The 18405-nt window shown below is 61.9% G+C and overlaps 1 protein-coding gene across 1 annotated transcript in view; it reads left to right on the forward strand.

The window, feature by feature from the left end:
- Rbm38 (RNA binding motif protein 38) overlaps positions 1 to 17139 on the forward strand; it is a 29713-nt gene extending 12574 nt beyond the window's left edge. The window contains exon 4 of the mRNA XM_069990046.1: positions 16658 to 17139. Within this exon, the coding sequence (XP_069846147.1) occupies positions 16658 to 16664 (7 nt within the window). The 3' untranslated portion in view covers positions 16665 to 17139. The remainder of the gene's footprint in view (positions 1 to 16657) is intronic.
- The last annotated feature ends 1266 nt before the right edge of the window (positions 17140 to 18405 follow it).

Below are 18405 nucleotides of genomic sequence, written 5' to 3' on the forward strand. Positions count from 1 at the left end.
GTGTTTTCCCCAGAGACGTAAACACCACACCTGGACGTCAGTGGGGGAGCCGTCCCTGGCACGGCGGTGGCACCTGGCTCCGATACCTTCAGGTCTCCTGGGAGCCGATAAGTCCAGCTGTGCTTATCAGCGGGCTCCCGGCGGGGCGGGGCCCCATGCCCCACCCGCGTGGCACTCCACGCCAGCCACCCAGGGTGACAGTCACCCAGGGCGACGGGCACAGCTGACCCAGCCCCAGGCCTGAGGCTGTGTTTGTTTTCACAGACAGCCTCCAGCTCAGCCCCTCCCGCCTCAGCGCTGTCTAACCCAGCCCCGCCCCCCTCCCTCCCTCCCTCCCTCCCTCCCTTCCTTCTTTCCTTTCCCTCTCTTTTCCTTCCCCTCTCTTTTCTGCCAGTACTGGGGCTCGAACTCTGGGCCTCATGCACTCTGTGTTTTTCTCAAGGCAGATGTTCGGCCACTTGAGCCATGCTTCCGGGATTTTGCTTTTTTCTTGTGGTTAATTGGAGATAAAAGTCTCACAGATTTTTCTGTCCAGGGTGGCTTTGAACTATGATCCTCCTGAGTAGCTGAGACTGCAGGTGAAGCCACGGGCCCAGTTCAGCGCCGCCCTGCTTCTCCCCGCTTCTCCCTTCTCCCCTTCTCCCCGCTTCTCCCCTTCTCCCCGCTTCTCCCCTGCTTCTCCCCTTCTCCCCTGCTTCTCCCCTTCTCCCCTGCTTCTCCCCTTCTCCCCTGCTTCTCCCTTTCTCCCCCCCCCCCCCCACAGCAGTCTCAGCTGCAAAGGGCTTTGATCATCAGTTTGAACTTCAGTTTGCTAACCCCCCAGGGAAGCCAGTTAGGGTGGGGTGGGCTCCCTCCTTCCCCCCCTCTCCTTTCCCTGCTTCTTTTCTCCTTCCCGCCCCCTCCCCTTCCTCCTTCCCACCTTGATTCACTTAAGCAGTCTAAAAGAACCACAGGCTCCGAAAATCAACGCTGAAGCCAGAGACCCACCTCACAGACACCTGGAGGGGGAAGAGGAGAGAGGCCAGGTCAGAGGCCAGAACCCCAGCCCACACCACTGATTCCAGACAGAGCTGCCCAGACCCGCTGCCCACCCCCCTGCCACCCCTGCCCCGCCCTCCCTGCGTCCTGGAGCAGAAACAACGCAGATGTCCAGCCACTGAAAAGCTAGCAGTGTCAGGCCACAGACAAGTGGGGGAACCAGCACCGGGCATGGAGCACCTAGCACCAGGCTGGAATGCCCTGCACCAAGTACGAAGCACCCAGCACCGGGCGTGGAGTACCCAGCACCAAGCATAGAGCACCTAGCACCATGCTGGAATACCCCACACCAAGTACCGAGCACCCAGCACGGGGCATGGGGCACCCAGCACCAGGCATAGAGCACCCAGCACTGGGCATGGGGCGCCCAGCACCAGGCATGGGGCACCCAGCACCGGGCATGGGGCACCCAGCACCGGGCATGGGGGAACCAGCACCCAGCACCAGGCATGGGGCACCCAGCACCGGGCATGGGGCACCCAGCACTGGGCACAGAGCACCCAGCACCAGGCACAGGGCACCCAGCACTGGGCACGGAGCACCCAGCACCGGGCATGGGGCACCCAGCACCGGGCATGGAGCACCCAGCACTGGGCATGGGGCACCCAGCACTGGGCATGGGGCACCCAGCACCAGGCATGGGGGAATGAGCACTAGGCATGGGGCACCCAGCACCGGGCACAGAGCACCCAGCACCGGGCATGGGGCACCCAGCACTGGGCACAGAGCACCCAGCACCAGGCACAGGGCACCCAGCACTGGGCACGGAGCACCCAGCACCGGGCATGGGGCACCCAGCACCGGGCATGGGGCACCCAGCACCGGGCATGGAGCACCCAGCACTGGGCATGGGGCACCCAGCACCGGGCATGGGGCACCCAGCACTGGGCATGGGGCACCCAGCACCGGGCATGGGGCACCCAGCGGGGCTGTGCTGCACTGTGGGTAAAGCGGCAGCAGCTGTGGGGCTGGTGAGAGCGGGGGTGTGCATGGCAGCAGTGGGGTGCTGGCTGCTTGGGGGAGGCCTCCTTGGGGTTCCCCCCACACACACACCCCCGTGACAGACCCAGGCCCTCCGGCGGGGAAAGGAGGCGTGAGAGCAGGTGTGCAGAGCACCAGCCTGGCAAGGCCCCGAGGAGACCAGGAGACCCAGCGGGGCCCAGCCAGGAAGTGGGGTGTGTGTGTGTGTGTGTGTGTGCGTGCACGCACATGCTTGTGTTCTCGCACATGGGCATGTGACTCGGGGACGCAGGGAGCAGGAGGCCCCGGCCCCTCCTGCCCCCTCCAGGCCCTGGGGCGCTGCCCGCGCTGCCCCGCAGCCATGCTGTCCCAGAGCCCCTGGACCTGCACCAGCTGGGCCGGTGCTGCCCGGGGTGGTGTGAGGACGCAGGCCTCCAGCCAGCCAGGCTCAGCTGTCCCCTGGGAGGGTGAGCGTCCGGGGCCTTCCCGGGTCCCACCGGCCGCCAGCCGGGAGGACGGGCCAGGCCGAGAGACTCGGCAGGCCCGGGGCCTGCACGGGGCAGACGCGGCTGGGGGGGCGGGCCAAGGGCCCAGGGCGTCGCAGCCAGGCCTCCCCAGTGAGCTGCGGGCGGCCACGGGACAGTCCCCCCCCCCGGGCAGTCAGCGCTGGGCCCCGTAGCGCTGTCTTCCTGCAGCGGCGCCCACGTCCATTTCCGGAGTGGACAACTGAACACATAGAAGGGGCTCAGCACTCTCAGGCCTGGGCCGCGTGTTTAGCTCCGGCCTCTTTGGGGTAGGTGCTGGTGCTGGGCCCATCGCCGGATCCCCTCCTCTGGTGTGTGTGGGGTGTGTGTGGGGGGGTTCTGGAAAGTTCCTTGAGGTTCCCAGTGACTAGTTCACCCTGACCCACTCAGAGTCCCCGGAGGCTCCACCCAGGGAGGCCCCCTGGGGTCCTGGCTCCTAGAGGCTCCTGCTTGTGGAGGTCTGCTCCCCGGTTAATCTGCCCCAGGGCCTTTGCTCTTCCTGCCCTGCTCTGGACATCTCGGAGGACTGCTGTCCTCCCTCCACCCGCGTCCCCTCTGCCACCCCTGGGACAACTCAGCCACTGGTGGTCTCCTTGGACTCTGTCCTCATCTCCTTCAGGAAGAAGAGAGATGCCCACAGAGGGAAACCGAGTAAGGGGTGGGGGAGGGGGAGACCCAGAATGAGGGAGAGGAGACACACCAAGGAAACTGAAAGGAAAACCCCGGGTCCTGACACAGGGGCCGTGCCAGCCCCCCTCATGGCCCCCCCATCTGTCTGCCCCGCCCTCAGGCCAGCTGGGTCCTGACGCAGGGCTGTGCCAGCCTCCCCCCTGCCCCCCCACCGGTCTGCCCCACCCTCAGGCCAGCCTCCCCCCTGCCCCCCCCACCCGTCTGCCCCACCCTCAGGCCAGCCTCCCCCCTGCCCCCCCACCTGTCTGCCCCACCCCCAGGCCAGCCTCCCCCCTGCCCCCCCACCTGTCTGCCCCACCCTCAGGCCAGCTGGCTTCTCACTCTTTGGAGATGGTGCTCTGATTTAGGTGGCAGAGTATTGAATAGAGGGGAGGAAACAAAAATATAAAAGTGGGCTGGGAAGGTGGCTCCGTGGTAGAGCGCTTGCCTCTCATGCATGAGGCCTTGGGTTTGATTTCTCTGCACCACATAAACAGAAAAGGCCAGAAGTGGCGCTGTGGCTCAAGTGGTAGAGTGCTAGCCTTGAACCGAAGAGCTGAGGGACAGCGCCCAGGCCCAGGCCCAGAGTTCAGGCCCCACGCCCGACAAATACATAAGTAAACAAAAATAAATACAAGTAAAAGACACAGAAAATTCCGAGCAGGCGGCTGCCCTGTGCACAGGCACTGGGAGACTTGTGGGTTGCCACCTCTCCCCCGCCCCTCTCTCTCTCATCCAGGCTGACCTGAGGCTCTGTTTCCTTCTGCCTCTTCTTCCCTAGTGCAGGACTTACAGGCATATACTACCATGCCTGGCTAGTGACGTCTTTTAGCAATGAAGGACCCAGCGAGTCTCCCTGGACCCTGGATCCAGTGCGTGGTGTGGTCACAGCGGTGACTCGTGCAGTGTGGAGCGTGGTTTGGTCTTTCCCTTGGTCACCTGGTGACACATGGAGGTCCAGGGACAGCCTCACTGTGGGGGGGGCTCTGTGAACGCCTGCCCCGGCATGGCTTCGCCCTGGCCCTGCTGCTTCCCCTGGAACCTTCTGGAACCAGCCGGGAGCCTTGGGAGCTGTAGGACATCGGGGAGTGGCTGGCACGTCCGTGCTCAGGAGGGCCTTGAACTCGCTGGTGCATCTTGAAACTCTTGGGAAGGTTGGGCCTTCACATAGGCATGGGGTGCAGTCAGTCATCTGAGGGGGGGCCCTTCCCTCCGGCAGCACACACTCTACCCATTCTGCAGGTGGGGAAACTGAGGCTCGGAGAGCTCCTGGCTCTGGACACACCAGGCAACTGTCCACCCTGTCCCAGCCCTCTCCTGAAATAGAGCTAAGGACCAGCCTGGTGGAGAGGTCCCTGCTGTCCCCAGCCAGGCCAGAATTAACTGTCACCATTTCCTCTCCCCTGAGGGTGGGGGAGGGTTGGAGTCAGGGTGCCCCACCCCCACCCCGCTAGGCTTCCTCTCGCCACACTGCACCCGGGCCCCTGTGGCTATGGCTATATTTAGATTCGGGGTGTCCCTCTGAGCTGGGGTGTGGCTGGTCCGCTTCCGGCCCTGGAAGGGAACTTCCTACCTGTCTCCCCAGAGCCCCCAGCTAGGAGCCTGGGAGTCCCAGGCTGTGTGCGGGGCTCCCCAGCATGCGCCCCACAACCCCACGCCACCCCCTCCCGCTCTGCTGCACCCTGGGGCTGCAAGAGCCACACCAGCCTCCGGTCCTGTGAGCCACTGCCTCGGGGACGCGGAAATCAAACGCCACACAAGAAAGACCCGGAGGACGGGCAGGTGGTTCGCGCCTGCCATCCCAGCCACTCAGGAGGCCGGAATCCGAGGATCACGGTTCAAAGCTGGTCTGGGCAGGGAAGTCCGGGAGCTCTCTTTTCTTTCTTTCTTTCCTTTGGCCAGTCCTGGGCTTGAACTCAGGGCTGGGCGCTGTCCCTGAGCTTCTTTTGCCCAGGGCTCTTCTACTTGAACCACAGCACCACTCCCGGCTTTTTCTTGTGTCTATGGGACTGAGGAATCGAACCCAGGGTTCATGCGTGCTAGGCGAGCCCTGGACCCCTGAGCCACCCTCCCAGCCCCGTCCGTGAGACTCTGATCTCCAATTAACCAGCACAAAGCCAGAAAGAGCGGTGGCCCGAGTGGTAGAGCTCCGGCCTTGAGCAGAGCAGCTCCAGGACGCAGCCCAGGCCCTGTCAAGGCCCAGGCAGCACAAAAAGGAGGAAGCGAAGCATAGCCGCCCGCACCCGCTCGCCCTTCCCTCCGCCGCGCAGCTTGGTCTTGGCGCGGTGACACTTCCACGGCCAGAAGCGCCGGTCCTTGCAGGGCTCTCGCCAGTGCCCCTTGCACGGGCGGCCCCGCCAGGCATGTGCCACAGGAGGCTCCGCGTGTGGACAAGGCCACGGGCCTTGGCGTCCTGCGGCTGGATTGGGTGGGGAGGGCCTGGGTGGGCGGGGCCTTGCCATCCTGCAGCTGGATTGGGTGGGGGAGGGCCCTGGTGGGCGGGGCCTGGCATCCTGCGGCTGGATTGGGTGGGGAGGGCCTGGATGGGCGGGGCCTTGGCGTCCTGCGGCTGGATTGGGTGGGGAGGGCCTGGGTGGGCGGGGCCTTGGCGTTCTGCAGCTGGATTGGGTGGGGAGGGCTCGGGTGGGTGGGGCCTTGGCGTCCTGCGGCTGGATTGGGTGGGGGAGGGCCCTGGTGGGCGGGGCCTGGCATCCTGCGGCTGGATTGGGTGGGGAGGGCCTGGGTGGGCGGGGCCTTGGCGTCCTGCAGTTGGATTGGGTGGGGAGGGCTCGGGTGGGTGGGGCCTGGCGGCACAGCCGGCGCTCTGCCTGTGGGCGGGGCGGGGCGGGCACCTGTCTGTCTCCTGACAGCGCCCGGGCGCTGGACGCAGGTGAGGCCCAGGGGAAGGGGCTGGGAGAGGAGCCACAGCCGGCCACCCGCAGAGACTCGCCTGGCACGGGACAGGCCTGGGGGCGGAAGGGGCCTCGGTGGCGCGGCGGGGCGGCCGTGGCGTGGCTGCGAGCGGACTCCGGGGTGGGGGTGCGGCCTGACGCCCTCGCCGGCCGCGCCCTGCCCCGGCCCCCCGGAGCACCCCGTGTCCCCGGCGCCCGGCATCTCCCCTGGGAGCCAGCTGTCAAACAATCTCCCCGCCAGGTCTTTACAAGAACCTGCTGCCGGGTGCCAAACACCCCTGAGGACAGCGCCCGGCCTTATATAGGCAAAGGCCGGGGAACGCGCGGGGCGGGCGCCCCGGGCCCGCGTGCACCGACGGGGCCGAGCCCCGGCCGGGGCGCCCGGGCAGGGGCTGCGCCTGAGGCCGGGGCCCCGGGGCCTCCCCCGCGCGCGCGGAGCGAGGCCTCGGCGGGGCCTGCGCGGCCGGGACGCCCCGCGTGCTCCCCGCAGAGCCCTCCCCGCGCACCACCGCCCCCGGTGCCCGCCAGGAGCTTCCAGGTGGCAGCTCCGGAATGTTCCAGTAGCACCGGGCAGGCGCCCGGCGGGGAACGCGGCCTGGCGGGGAGCGCCCGTCTACGAGGCCCAGGGACGCCCTGGCCTCTCCCGGGGCTCCCCTGCGGGGGCCTCGCCCGCCCCTCCCTGCTGCTCTGTGGGGTGAGAGGAGAGAGGTCAAGAGCAGGGCGAGGGTCCGAAGGTGACCTGGCCCTCACCTGCGTCCCCGGCGGGAGAAGGCTCGGAACCAGGCGAGGGAGGCCCGGGACAGCCCCGTGGGGAGGGCACGAGTGGGGGGCTCCTCGGGGCCGGCAAGGACCACGTTGGACCTTGCTAGACAGAGGGTCCCTCTCCCTCTGCCTAGTGCCCCCCCATGTCCTCACAGTCCTGGGGTGCCGGGGTGGCACCGTCTCCCTGACAGCCAGAAGCTTGGGGTGGGGCTGGTCAGCACCTGCTGGGTGTGACCGTGTGTGTGCGCGGTGCATGTGTGTGCGTCTGTGTGCTCACCTGTGCACCTCTGAGTCCAGGGCACCTGCAAGCTCGCGAGTTCAGCCGTGGACTCTGACGGCGTGGCCCAGTGGCCGGCACAGGTGAGTGGCCTCGGGTGGCTTTGGCTGTGGTTCTGTGCCGCCCCGAACTCCGGGCCCCACAGCCTCCCCACCCCAAGGCCGGGCGGGGTGCTGCTGCCCCAGCCACAGAGGTCAGGGGGTCATGCTGACCACAAAAGAGGAACACACACCTTGGAAACCACATTCTCCTCTGCTCCCCCAGCGCTGCAGCTCCGCATCGCCCGAGGCCCAGGGGACCCAGACCTTACCCACCTGCCAGCTGCCCAGACAGCTGCCCAGTCCTGGTCCGCCAGGACTGATGTGCCCTCAGGTGCCAAGGACCAGGCCCCTTGAGGTGCTTGGCCAGACAGACCCCCAAAGCTACAAGCATACAGTGTGAATGCTCAGGTCCCTGGAAGGGTGAGGGAGGAGATGAAGGGGAGAGGCTAAGAGGGCGGAGGGGAAGGGGCTGCAGAGCCAGGGAACAAGCCAGGTTCTGGGGGTGATGTGCCAGACAGTGTGTAAAGGCCCTGGGGCAGCCACCGCAGGGCAGCCCTGTGTTATCAGTGGTGCATCCTTCAGTGTGTGCCAGCCAGCGAGTGCCCCAGGCCCTTGGCCCACGTGGGGGTCAGGGACACCATAGCTGTGGTCCTGGCTGCTGCGCCCGGGTAAGCCCGTCACACGTCCGCGCATCTCAGCTGCGTGCGCACGTGTGCACTTCCTGTGACCGCAGACAGCACGGCCGGCGGCGGCCTCGCTTCCCTGGCTTTCCTCTGCCACGCCTTCTGCGGGGGCCGGGCTCACCCCCCACCATGACCACATGGCTTTGAGGGGACATGCTGCCGTCCTGCAACCGGACTTGGCCGATTTCCCCATCAGCTTCTGGGAGGGGGGTGGCGCTGCCCCCACACTCCTAAGAGACCTGAGGTTGGGGGTGTGGCTGGCCGAGCATTGGTGGGGCGTCACCTGCGACAGGAAGCCGGGCCCCTTCCCCTCCCACAGACAGGGGGAGCCAGGGGCTGAGGCACAAGGAAAGTTGGGTACCAGGTTCCTAGGACAGAAGCTAATAGGAAGGAGGCGGGTGGGGATTGCCCTGGGGGGGCCGGGTGCAAATCCAGCCACGCCCCTGTCACCACCTTCCACCCTTCCTCTACTTGGTTGGGTACAGAAGCCTGGCATGGCGGGAAGATGGGAAAAGCAGAGCCCACCTGACTTCCTGCGGCCCAGGCTGGCGTCCAAGGCTTCCTGGGGCTGTTTGGGGCTGGTGAACCATGCCCCCGCTTCCAGAAAAATCCACGGCCTTCACCTCTCCAGTGCACAGACCCGTGTGCAGGCCTGCCTCCGTCCCCAGGCCCTGAAGGTCAGCCACCCGCGCCCACGCCGGCCCTGCGCTTGGTTGTTTTCCACCCAGGCCCTTGCACACAGGCTGCCCGGGTCCGGGCGCCCTCCAGGCCCTGAGCCCCTCAATTCACATTCTGGACTCCCCACCACGCCTGGTACCAGCCGTGCCCCGGCCAGGTCTGGTGGCCCTCCTCTGCCCGCTGGGGCTGAGCGGGGGTTGGGGGCAGGGGGCATGCACCCTGCTCTCCTGGGTCCCTGGGAGTCAAGCCTGCCTGCACTGGACCGCTCTGGCCGCCATGGGTAGCCTGGCCCCAGCTGCTTCCATAAGTCCTGCTGTTAGCTTGCCTGCCTGCCTGCCTGCCTGCCTGCCTGCCTGCCTGCCTGCCTGCCTGCCTGCCTTCCTTCCTTCCTTCCTTCCTTCCTTCCTTCCTTCCTTTTTCTTTCTTCCATTTTTGTTGGTCTTGGGGCAGGCTTGAGCCCTGGGCCTGGGCGCTGTCCTCAGCTCTTCAACTTAAGCCACAGCACCACTTCCGGTTTTCTGGTCCTTAATTGGAGATGAGAGTCTCACACTTTCCTGCCCAGGCTGGCTTTGAATGGCAATCCTCAGATCTCAGCCTCCTGAGTAGCTAGGCTGACCGGTGTGCCTGGAATCTGGTGCCTGGCTCTGTGAGCTTTCTTTTTTTTTTTTTTTTTTGTCGGTCGTGGGGCTTGAACTCTGGGCCTGGGCGCTGTCCCTCAGCTCTTCAGCTCAAGGCGAGCGCTCTACCACTTGAGCTACAGCGCCACTTCCGGTTTTCTGGTGGTTTATTGGAGATAGGAGTCTCATGGTCTCTCCTGCCCGGGCTGGCTTTGAACCGCGATCCTCAGATCTCAGCCTCCTGAGTAGCTAGGATTACAGGCGTGAGCCACCAGCGCCCGGCTCTGTGAGCTTTCTTTAGCCTGGGTTTCAAGGCTCACCTTCTACTCGGCCCCTTAGCCTCCTCCCTGCTCCTGGCTGCCGCAGCAGGACTCGAACTCACTCCTGCCATCCGGTTGATGGTCTGCTGTCCTCCTTCACCCCTACGGTGGCCTGGAGTAACTCTTACCCCAGGGACAGCCGGGGAGCAGCGGACATGGCCCCATGCCAAACTGTGGGGCACTCTGCCACTTGAGCCACACCTCCATTTCCGGATTTTTGCTGGTTAATTGGAGATAAGAGTCTCTTGGATTCATCTGTCTGGGCTGGCTTCAAACTACCACCCACAGACCTCAGCTCCTCAGCCCTGCGTAGCTATGGTGACAGGCATGAGCCCCTGGCGCCCAGTGCACAAAACATTCTTGAAAGATCCTGCTTTCAACTTCACCACGGCTGTTCCCAGGAACATGGCTGCTCACGTCCACGGCCCACGGTGTTCACCCCGGGCCCCGAGAGCTAGTCTTTGCAATCAGGTGAGGATGCTGGCAACTGCCAGGCCGAGAAAATGGGGCCCTGGGGGGGGGAGGGGAGTGGCCACACTGGGGAGCATTTTTTCCGGGGGAGAGGGGAGTGGGTCATTGCTTGAGCCTGCAGGCCGCCAGCCTCCCACCTGCCCTGAGGTGCTATTCAGAGCACATCCACCAGGTGGCCCTGCTGGCTCTGGGGACAGGTCCACCCCCGCCAGGCGTTCCGGAAGCTAGGACAGCCGGAGTCTCCGCTCCAGCTGTTCATTGACAGGAGAGCTTTCCTGAGAACTTTTCTGCCTGAGCTGACCTCCACCTGCAATCCTCCCAGCGTCAGCCTCCCAAGTAGCTCAAGATGGCAGGTGTGAGCCGGAAGGGCAGTGACGGCTTGCAGGAGGAGGGGTGCGGGCCCACACAGCTGGGCTCCGCTCCACTCCGATGTCCAAGGCCTTCTGCCTTTGGTGCCTGGAGAGAGTGCAGGCTGCGGCACAGATGTCTGGGCTCCAGACCTTCTTCCTCCCGACGGAGAGCCTCAGTTTCCCCACCTGGGTTTTGCTAAGGTGTAGTGAGGGCAGCGCACAGGGCGGGCTCCGCAGCCGGCCACCAGGGGGCCCCGTCCTTCAACTGGCACTCACCCCGTTACCCTGAACAGCACTTCAGTTCTGTGCCCACAGCTCCCCTGCCCTGCCCTCCCCTCCCCTGCCCTCTCCTCCCCACCTCCCTTCTCCCCTGATTTCCCCAAAGGAAGCAGGAGGTTTCCCACAGGCTTGGCGAGAGGAACAAGCATCAGCCTTGGTGGGGCTGAGATGGAGGACGGCGGCCCGTGTGCCGACGCGATCCGAGGGCCGCAAGCAGCCCCGAGCCTCGCTCTCCTCTGCAGAGAAGAGGATTCACGTGGGACAAGGGAGGAAGAGCGAGGCTCTAAGCTCCTGAGGGAGGGAGACGCAGGGCTTTCCCTCCCTCCTCCTTTCCTCCCCCTTTCCTCTCTCCCCCCTCCCTCCTCCCTCCCTCCCTATGTCCCTTCTTGGCAGGAGCAGTGGGGATTTGGCATTGGCCTGACCTGAGCTGGGAGCCACACAGCCTGGGGACCCTCTTCCCGGAACTCCAGCGGACTCGGGGTGGCGTGGGCCAGAGGAGCCGGGACGCCCCTGGCTACCCGAGCCGGGTTCCGAGGCTGCCGGCTGGCTTCGCGAGTGGCTGCTGGGCCTGTTCCGGGGTCTTGAGCGCACCTGGCCGGGGACTGGGGTGGGGGGGGTGGGCACCCCCGCAGGCGCGGTGACCCAGGGGTGGCGCTGTGTCCCTGCCTGGACGGAGCTGGGGCGGGCTGGGGAGGCAGCCTGGGTGGGGACCATGGATGGAGGCCAGGGGGCCACTGAGCGGACCGAGCAGGGCCTGGCCTCCACCCCTTCCAGCCTCAGCCCTGCTCCCCGCAGCGCAGACCCGCGCTGTTCATAGGGGGGGGAGGGGGGTGGAGCCGGCTCACGCCGAGGGACCCGGGTGGACGGTGGTAGCTGCCAGGAGGCCCTCCGTGTGCACCCATGCCCTCTGCCCGCCGGGCTCTCTGCGCTGTCCGGGGTCTGAGTGCCCGAGCCTGTGGGCAGCACCCAGGGCCACTCGGCTCCCACTGACCAAGCACCTGTGCAAACCCGTGCTGCTGTTCACCACGCGTGACCAGCCGCCACCAGCTGCCAGGGCCGCAGCCGTGGCCGCCCTGGCCGCCCTGGCCGCCCTGGCCGCCCTGGCTCAGTGCAGGACTCGAGCGCCCGGCCCGGTGCCCGCGCCTGCCCTGGCTCGTCCATCAGGAAGCTCAGCCACAGCGGGGCGGGGCTGAGCGCCCCCTAGAGGCCCACGCTGCCCACCGCACGCTGGCCTCCGTGTCGAAGCTGCAGCAGGAGGCCCCAGTGCGGTGCACCGTGGGGTCCCCATCACCACACCCGCCCCCTCTTGCTCTTCCCCTCGGGCAGGGAGTGGGCGCCAGGCCACGCGAGCCACGTGCAGCCCTCGCTGAGTCTGGTTCTGTCTCTTTGTATCCGTGTCTCTCCCGCCATCTCTGTCATTGTCTCCACTGTCCGTCTGGAATCTCTGGGGAGCCTCCACGCCCCTCCCCCAGCCCAAGATTGGGGCCCGGCTGGTGGGCATTGGAGACGCGGCCCCTCCGGGTGGAGGAGAGGAGCGCGTGGAGCGCCGTCGCCGCCGCTGTTCAGCCCTGACCAGCACAAGCGCCACTGCCGAGCCCGCCGGGGCCAGGCGGGGCTGTGCCCGAGGGGGCGCCAGGGGGCGGGCCCCGCGGTGGGAACGGGCTCCATCCCAGGGGCAGCTGCTGACCAGCGTCCCAGCATGCGGGCCCAAGGCAAGACTTCCGGACAAGCCAGGAGAAGCGGGACGCTGGCTTGATGCCGGGCCTGGGGCTGGAACTCAGGGCCTGGCCCTGAGCTCTGGTGCTCAAGGCTAGCACTCTCCCACTTGAGCCACAGCTCCACTGCTGGCTTTTTGGGTGGTAACTGGAGACAAGAGTCTCATGGACTTTCCTGCCCAGGCTGGATTTGAACCACGATCCTCAGATCTCAGCCTCCCAAGTAGCGGGGATTACAGGCGTGAGCCACCAGCGCCCGCCAGCAGATCTTGGGATAGTTTACATTTTTTGCTGCATGAGGTTCTCCGACTTCAGTCGAGTGCCCAGTTATCCAACAGGGGACGCGGTGTACGTGAGATCTGCGCAGAGCGGCCCTGTCACCTCACGCGCCCCCATTGTCACACCCTGTCCTTGCACAGAGACTCAGGCACCTGTGTTTGGGGCTTGGCTTGGCCCGGCCCACATGCTGGATTGTGCATCTCGCTTTCCCCTCCACACGTGGCCCTTTGGTTTCCCGCGAGCCCCGCAGGCCCCGGGCAATCCCCCCCCCCCTGCAGCCCCCGGGGCCCCAGGGCTGCTGAGGTCTGCTGAGGCGGCCGAGGCCTCTGCATTCACTGTGACTCCCGCAGACTCTGGACATGGCTAAATTTGGTCAGAGTGTACTATGGGCTGCACAGGGTGCCTGCGAGCTAAAAATACCAGCCTGGTCTGGTGGAGGCTGTCAGCGGAGCCGGTGAGGAGACAGGCAGAGCGAATCTGGGTCTCAGACAAAGTGCCCAGGCCGCCGGGATGTCTCCTGGGGGGGGGGGGGCAGACGCCATCTCCCACGGGGGCCCAGCCACCGGGGACTGTATTTCAGATGCGTCTCCTCTCGCTGGCAAAGAAGCCCAGTAGAGGCCACCTCTGAGCCCTCCTGGGAGGTGGGTTATTTTACCTCTCTGTGCCTCAGTTTCTCTTTCTGCAGAATGGACCAACTTCTCATTGCTTAAGAACTTGAATGAGGGGGCTGGGAAGGTGGCTCAGTGGTAGAGCGCTTGCCTTGCATGCATGAGGCCCTGGGTTCGATTCCTCAGCACCACATAAGCAAAAAGAAAAAAGCCGGAAGTGGTGCTGTGGCTCAAGTGGTAGAGCGCTAGCCTTGAGCTGAAGAGCTGAGGAACAGCGCCCAGGCCCAGAGTTCAGGCCCCACAACCAGACACCCCCCCCCAAAAAAAAGAACAAAAATGAGACAGTACAGGGAGACATGCTGTGTACTGAGCACTGACAGCCCCGCTCATCACCTCCGCATTACTTAAGTCATTATTGTTGTCTATAGCGTGGGCCACCCCAGTGAGTGGCTTCTGTTTCAAACCAACTGACTTCTCTACATGAAGTCAGGAAGCCGGTGGCTCACGCCTGTCATCCTAGTGACTCCGGAGGCTGAGATCTGAGATCTGGTTCAAAGCCAGCCTGGGCAGGAATGTCTGTGAGACTCTTATTTCCAATTAACCACCAAAAAGCTAGAAGTGGAGCTGTGGCTCAAGTGGTAGAGCACCGGCTTTGAGCATGACAGCGCCTGGGCCTCAAGTACAAGCCTCAGCACCAGCAAAAAATAAAACAGCAAATGAGAATAAAATAAAAATAAACTATCCCGAGATGAGAAAGCGTCTAAGGGAGGGTATGTGGATTTCCCATGAGGCCGGATCCTCCCTGTGCCTCCCGGGACCCCCAGCCTCCTCCTCGTGTGCCCCCCATATCACTTGGGTCTGGCTCTGGTCACCTGGGTGCTGACCTCACCTGCAGCTCTGGGGGAGGTGTGGCCAGAGCTGGCCAATCAGAGCGTCTTGTGCCTCTGGCTCTGAGCACTGATGGCACCTTGTCCTCTTCACTCTGAGCTGGAGGATGTTTGGAGCTGTAGGTGGGGAGGGCACGTGCAGCTCCTGGGGGTGCTCTCTGCCCACCAGTTGCCATCATGGAGTTGGGGTGTATTCGAATGTGCATCCATCCCCAGGTGGGAGAAGCTATGAGCTCCTGTGGCGTCCATGCAGAGGGGGTTAGGCCAAGCGTGGAAACAGTGCAAACCAGCCTTTAAACAACCAGGTTGTAAGTAGCATTTGCCATGGAGGTCCCAAACTTGCCTGTGAGTCATCAAGGTCCCACTGAGCCTCAGCTCTGCAGAAAGGTGGAGCTGGTGGACTGGGAATGTGGCTTAGTGGTAGAGCACTTGCCTAGCATGCATGAACCCCTGGGTTTGATTCTCCAGTACCACAGAAACAGAAAAAGCCAGATGGAAGTGGCACTGTGGCTCAAGTGGTAGCGCATTAGCCTTGAGCACAGAGAGGCTCAGAGACAGAGCCCAGGCCCTGAGTACAAGCCCCGGGACTGGAAAAAAAAGAGAGAAGGAAAGAGATAAAGAGAGAGAGAGAGAGAGAGAGGGAGGGAGGAAGGAAGGAAGGAAGGAAGGAAGGAAGGAAGGAAGGAAGGAAGGAAGGAAGGAAGGAAGGAAGGAAGGGAGTGAGTGGGGGGATGGTGTGGGAGCAGCCTGAGATTCTCAGGCCAGGACCCTGACAGCCACAGGGAGCCCGCTAGAGGCCATTGTTGCCAACATCTCCTCACCCAGACCACTGGACAGTACCTGAGAACAAATGAACATGAGAGGATTCCCAGCAAACATCAAATCAAATAGTGACTCCACCTCAAGCCTTTCTCCTACAGTGCAAGGCTGGTTCAATCGCACAAAGCCTCAGTGTGTGACCAGCCGAGTCAGCAGATGTAAATGTGGCCTGTGTTGTCCTCCACAGAAATGACATCCAAATCCATTTGTGATGAGCTCTCCCCAAACTAGGGACAGAAAGGCACATCCCTCTGCCTGACGACAGATACCCACAAAGCCCAGGCCAGCATCTTGCTTTCTGAGAAGACTGTATGCTTTCCCTGACTTGGGAATAAGGCAAAGGCAAGCACCATGTTGCGGTTCCTGGCCATGGCCACAGGGTAAGAAAAACATCAGAAACAAAAACCAAGCAGAGATACAAGGACTGGAAAGGGAAACGTAAAATTGTATTTGCAGGTGACATGTCTACCTATATAGAAAAGCCTGAGGAGACCGTGTGGAGTCTCACACCAGTAATCCTAGCTACTCAGGAGGCTGAGATCTGATGGTTTAAAGCCAGCTTCAGCACAAAACTCTGAGACTCTTATCCCCAGTTAACCATCAAAAAGCTGGGCTGGAGGTGTGGCTCAAGTGGTAAAGAATCAGTCAAGCAAGCATACTGAACAAAAACATGAGAACCTGAATTCAAGCCCTAGTGTTGGCAAAGAAGGAAGGAAAGAAGGAAGGAAGGAGAAAGAAGGAAAGAAGGAGAAAGTCTCAAGAACTTTACAAACTACTAGAACTAATAACTGAGTTCAGAAGAGTTGCAGGATACATGGCTAATATAAAAAAATCAGCCATATTTCTCCATACTAAACAAAAGTACTAGAAATTGCAATTTTCAAAGTAGTACAATTTGTAATAGTCCCCTAAATAGGAAAAAGTTGTCTGTAGATCCAACATCTGTACAAGATCAGCAATAATTTTAAAAAAAAAGTCCAAGGAGATGTAAAAAAAAATTCTTTCTAGGTGAGATTTATTCCTGTGTGGATGGGAAGGATGGATGCTGGTGAGGTGAAAAATTCTTCCCAAACGGATCTGGTCATAGCCCCCACCCATCCCAGCAGCAAGCAAATCTGCATTTGTTGACAAGTGGATTTGAACATGGATTTAGATAACCAAAGTAATTCTGGAAAAGGACCAGGGTGGGTACTGGAGCCAGTTGATTTTGGTGATTACCATAAGAGTTAAGAGAGGGGCTGGGAAGGTGGCTCAGTGGTAGAGCACTTGCCTTGCATGCTCGAGGCCCTGGGTTCAATTCCTCAGCCCCACATAAGCAAAAATAAAAAAGCCGGAAGTGGCTCTGTGGCTCAAGTGGTAGAGTGCTAGCCTTGAGCTAAAGAGCTGAGGGACAGCGCTCAGGCCCCAGGACCGGTAAAAAAAAAAAAAAAAAAAAAAGAGTTAAGAGAATCAAGGCCAGGATGGGTGGGAGGGGGCTCAGGGCATCCGAATGGATGGGAGATGGACCCCTGCCCGGGCCAGCACATGTCTGCACAGCCCACAGCTGTACCGGGAAGCCATGGGACAAGGAGACTGTTTTGTTGTTGTTGTTGTTTGCTTTTAAACAAATGGTGCTGGTGAACGTATTTTCCACATGTGAAAAAAAACCAGATGCTGATTCACACCTCACACCAGCAATAAAATTGGCCTCATCACAGACTTAAGTGTAAAAGAGGCGGCCATGGAACTTATACAAGTAAATCTGAGAAAAGATGTGTGTGTCTTCCAGGAGATGACATCAAAAGAACGCAAATCAAAGCAGGAGCAGACCATTTAGATGCACCCAGAGTTTTTAAATGCCTGGCCTTTGAAGATCCTGCTATAAGGACCGAGAAGTCAGGACGTGGATGGAGAGAGTAGTTGCAAAACATCCATGGGATGAAGATCTTATTTCCGGACTGTTCACCTCTCAAACTCTCAAACGTCCTGGAGTAAAAGTGTTCATAAGATGCAAATAGAAGCCCCGTGCTTGTGGCTCACGCCTGTCATCCTAGCTACTCAGGAGACTGAGATCTGAGAATCACGGTTCAAAGCCAGCCCGGGCAGGAAAAGTTCATGAGACTCTGATCGCCAATAAACCACCAGAAACCCGGAAGTGGTGCTGTGGCTCAAGTGGTAGAGCGCTTGCCTTGAGCTGAAGAGCTGAGGGACAGCGCCCAGGCCCAGAGTTCAAGTCCCATGATGGACCCAAAAAAAAAAAAAAAGATGCAAATAGATATTCTACCAGAAAAAAAAAAAAAAAAAGGAAAGCGGAAGGCAAAAGACTTCACAGAATCATCTGTTCTTAGTGGAGGCCAACGAACCTGGCAGTGAGGCATCTCTGCCACTAGGGGGCAGAGGCCAAAAGCAACACGGAAGTCTGCCAGTGCAGAGGCGGGCGGGGTGGGCGGGGCTGGCTCCTGGCTGGGAGGGAGGGGCCATGTCCTCTCTGGAAATGATTTGGGAGGGCCTGACCAGTGAAATGAGCTCCCTCTCACTCACCCCAGGCAAACGCAGTACCTGAAGGCAGCCACTAACAGCAGCAAACCAGCGCGTAGCTGGGCAGCCCGCACCTGGGCAGCCCGCGAGCACCCTCACGCTGGCTGCCCTGCAGGGGCCCTGGTGCTGCCCGGGGTCCCCGGGTTGAAGCTTGGTCCCCGGCTCAGGGTGCTGCCGGATGCGGTGGAACCTCTCCCAGAAGGAATTTGGAGCCTGGTCCTTGTCTCCTCTCTTTCCAGCATCTTCCATCATGTGATTCTGCCTCCATATCCCCAACCCAAGGAATCACAACCCCCATCTTTGAAATGAGCCCCCAAAGAGCCTGTCCTCCTTTAGGCTGGCTCCCCACGACTTTGCTCCCAGTGGTGGACGCCGCTCATGCAGATGCCGGGCACGAGTGGATCTTGCAATGCCACACGCCGGCCTGGGCGCAGCCGTGACTGGCAATGTCACAGGCAAATAAATGCACAGTGTGTGGTCCTGTGCAAAGAATGTTCTGGGGCTGGGAAGGTGGCTCAGTGGTAGAGCATTTGCCTTGCATGCATGAGGCCCTGGGTTCAAGTCCCCAGCACCACCTAAGCAGAATAAAAGCCAGAACTGGTGCTGTGGTTCAAGTGGTAGCGTGCTTGCCTTGAGCTGAAGAGCTGAGGGACAGCGCCCAGGCCGAGTTCAAGCCCCACGACAGACCCCCTCAAAAAAAAAAAAAAAAAAGAATGTTCTGGAAAAGACCATACACTGGGCAGTAAACTAGTTGTGGGAGCCAGGGGCCGAGAGCGAGTGCCAGCCAGGGGTCTGGTGGATCGGAGGCGTGAGGTCCTGCCGGGGGGGTGGGGTGGGGGGTGGGGCTTCCGTGGGGCTCTGTGTTCACGCCCTGCTCACAGCCAGCTTGGCTCCCCGCGGGGGGCTGCATTCAGTGGCGGAGGGCTGCCGTGGATAAATGGCTGAGAGGAGCCGACGGCTGGGACGTCATGGGAAGCGGTCTTGGAGTGCTTGCTGTCA

This window comes from Dipodomys merriami, unplaced genomic scaffold, assembly GCF_024711535.1.
Source record: "Dipodomys merriami isolate MVZ:Mamm:240054 unplaced genomic scaffold, mDipMer1.0.p SCAF_39, whole genome shotgun sequence".
Taxonomy (NCBI): Eukaryota; Metazoa; Chordata; class Mammalia; order Rodentia; family Heteromyidae; genus Dipodomys; species Dipodomys merriami.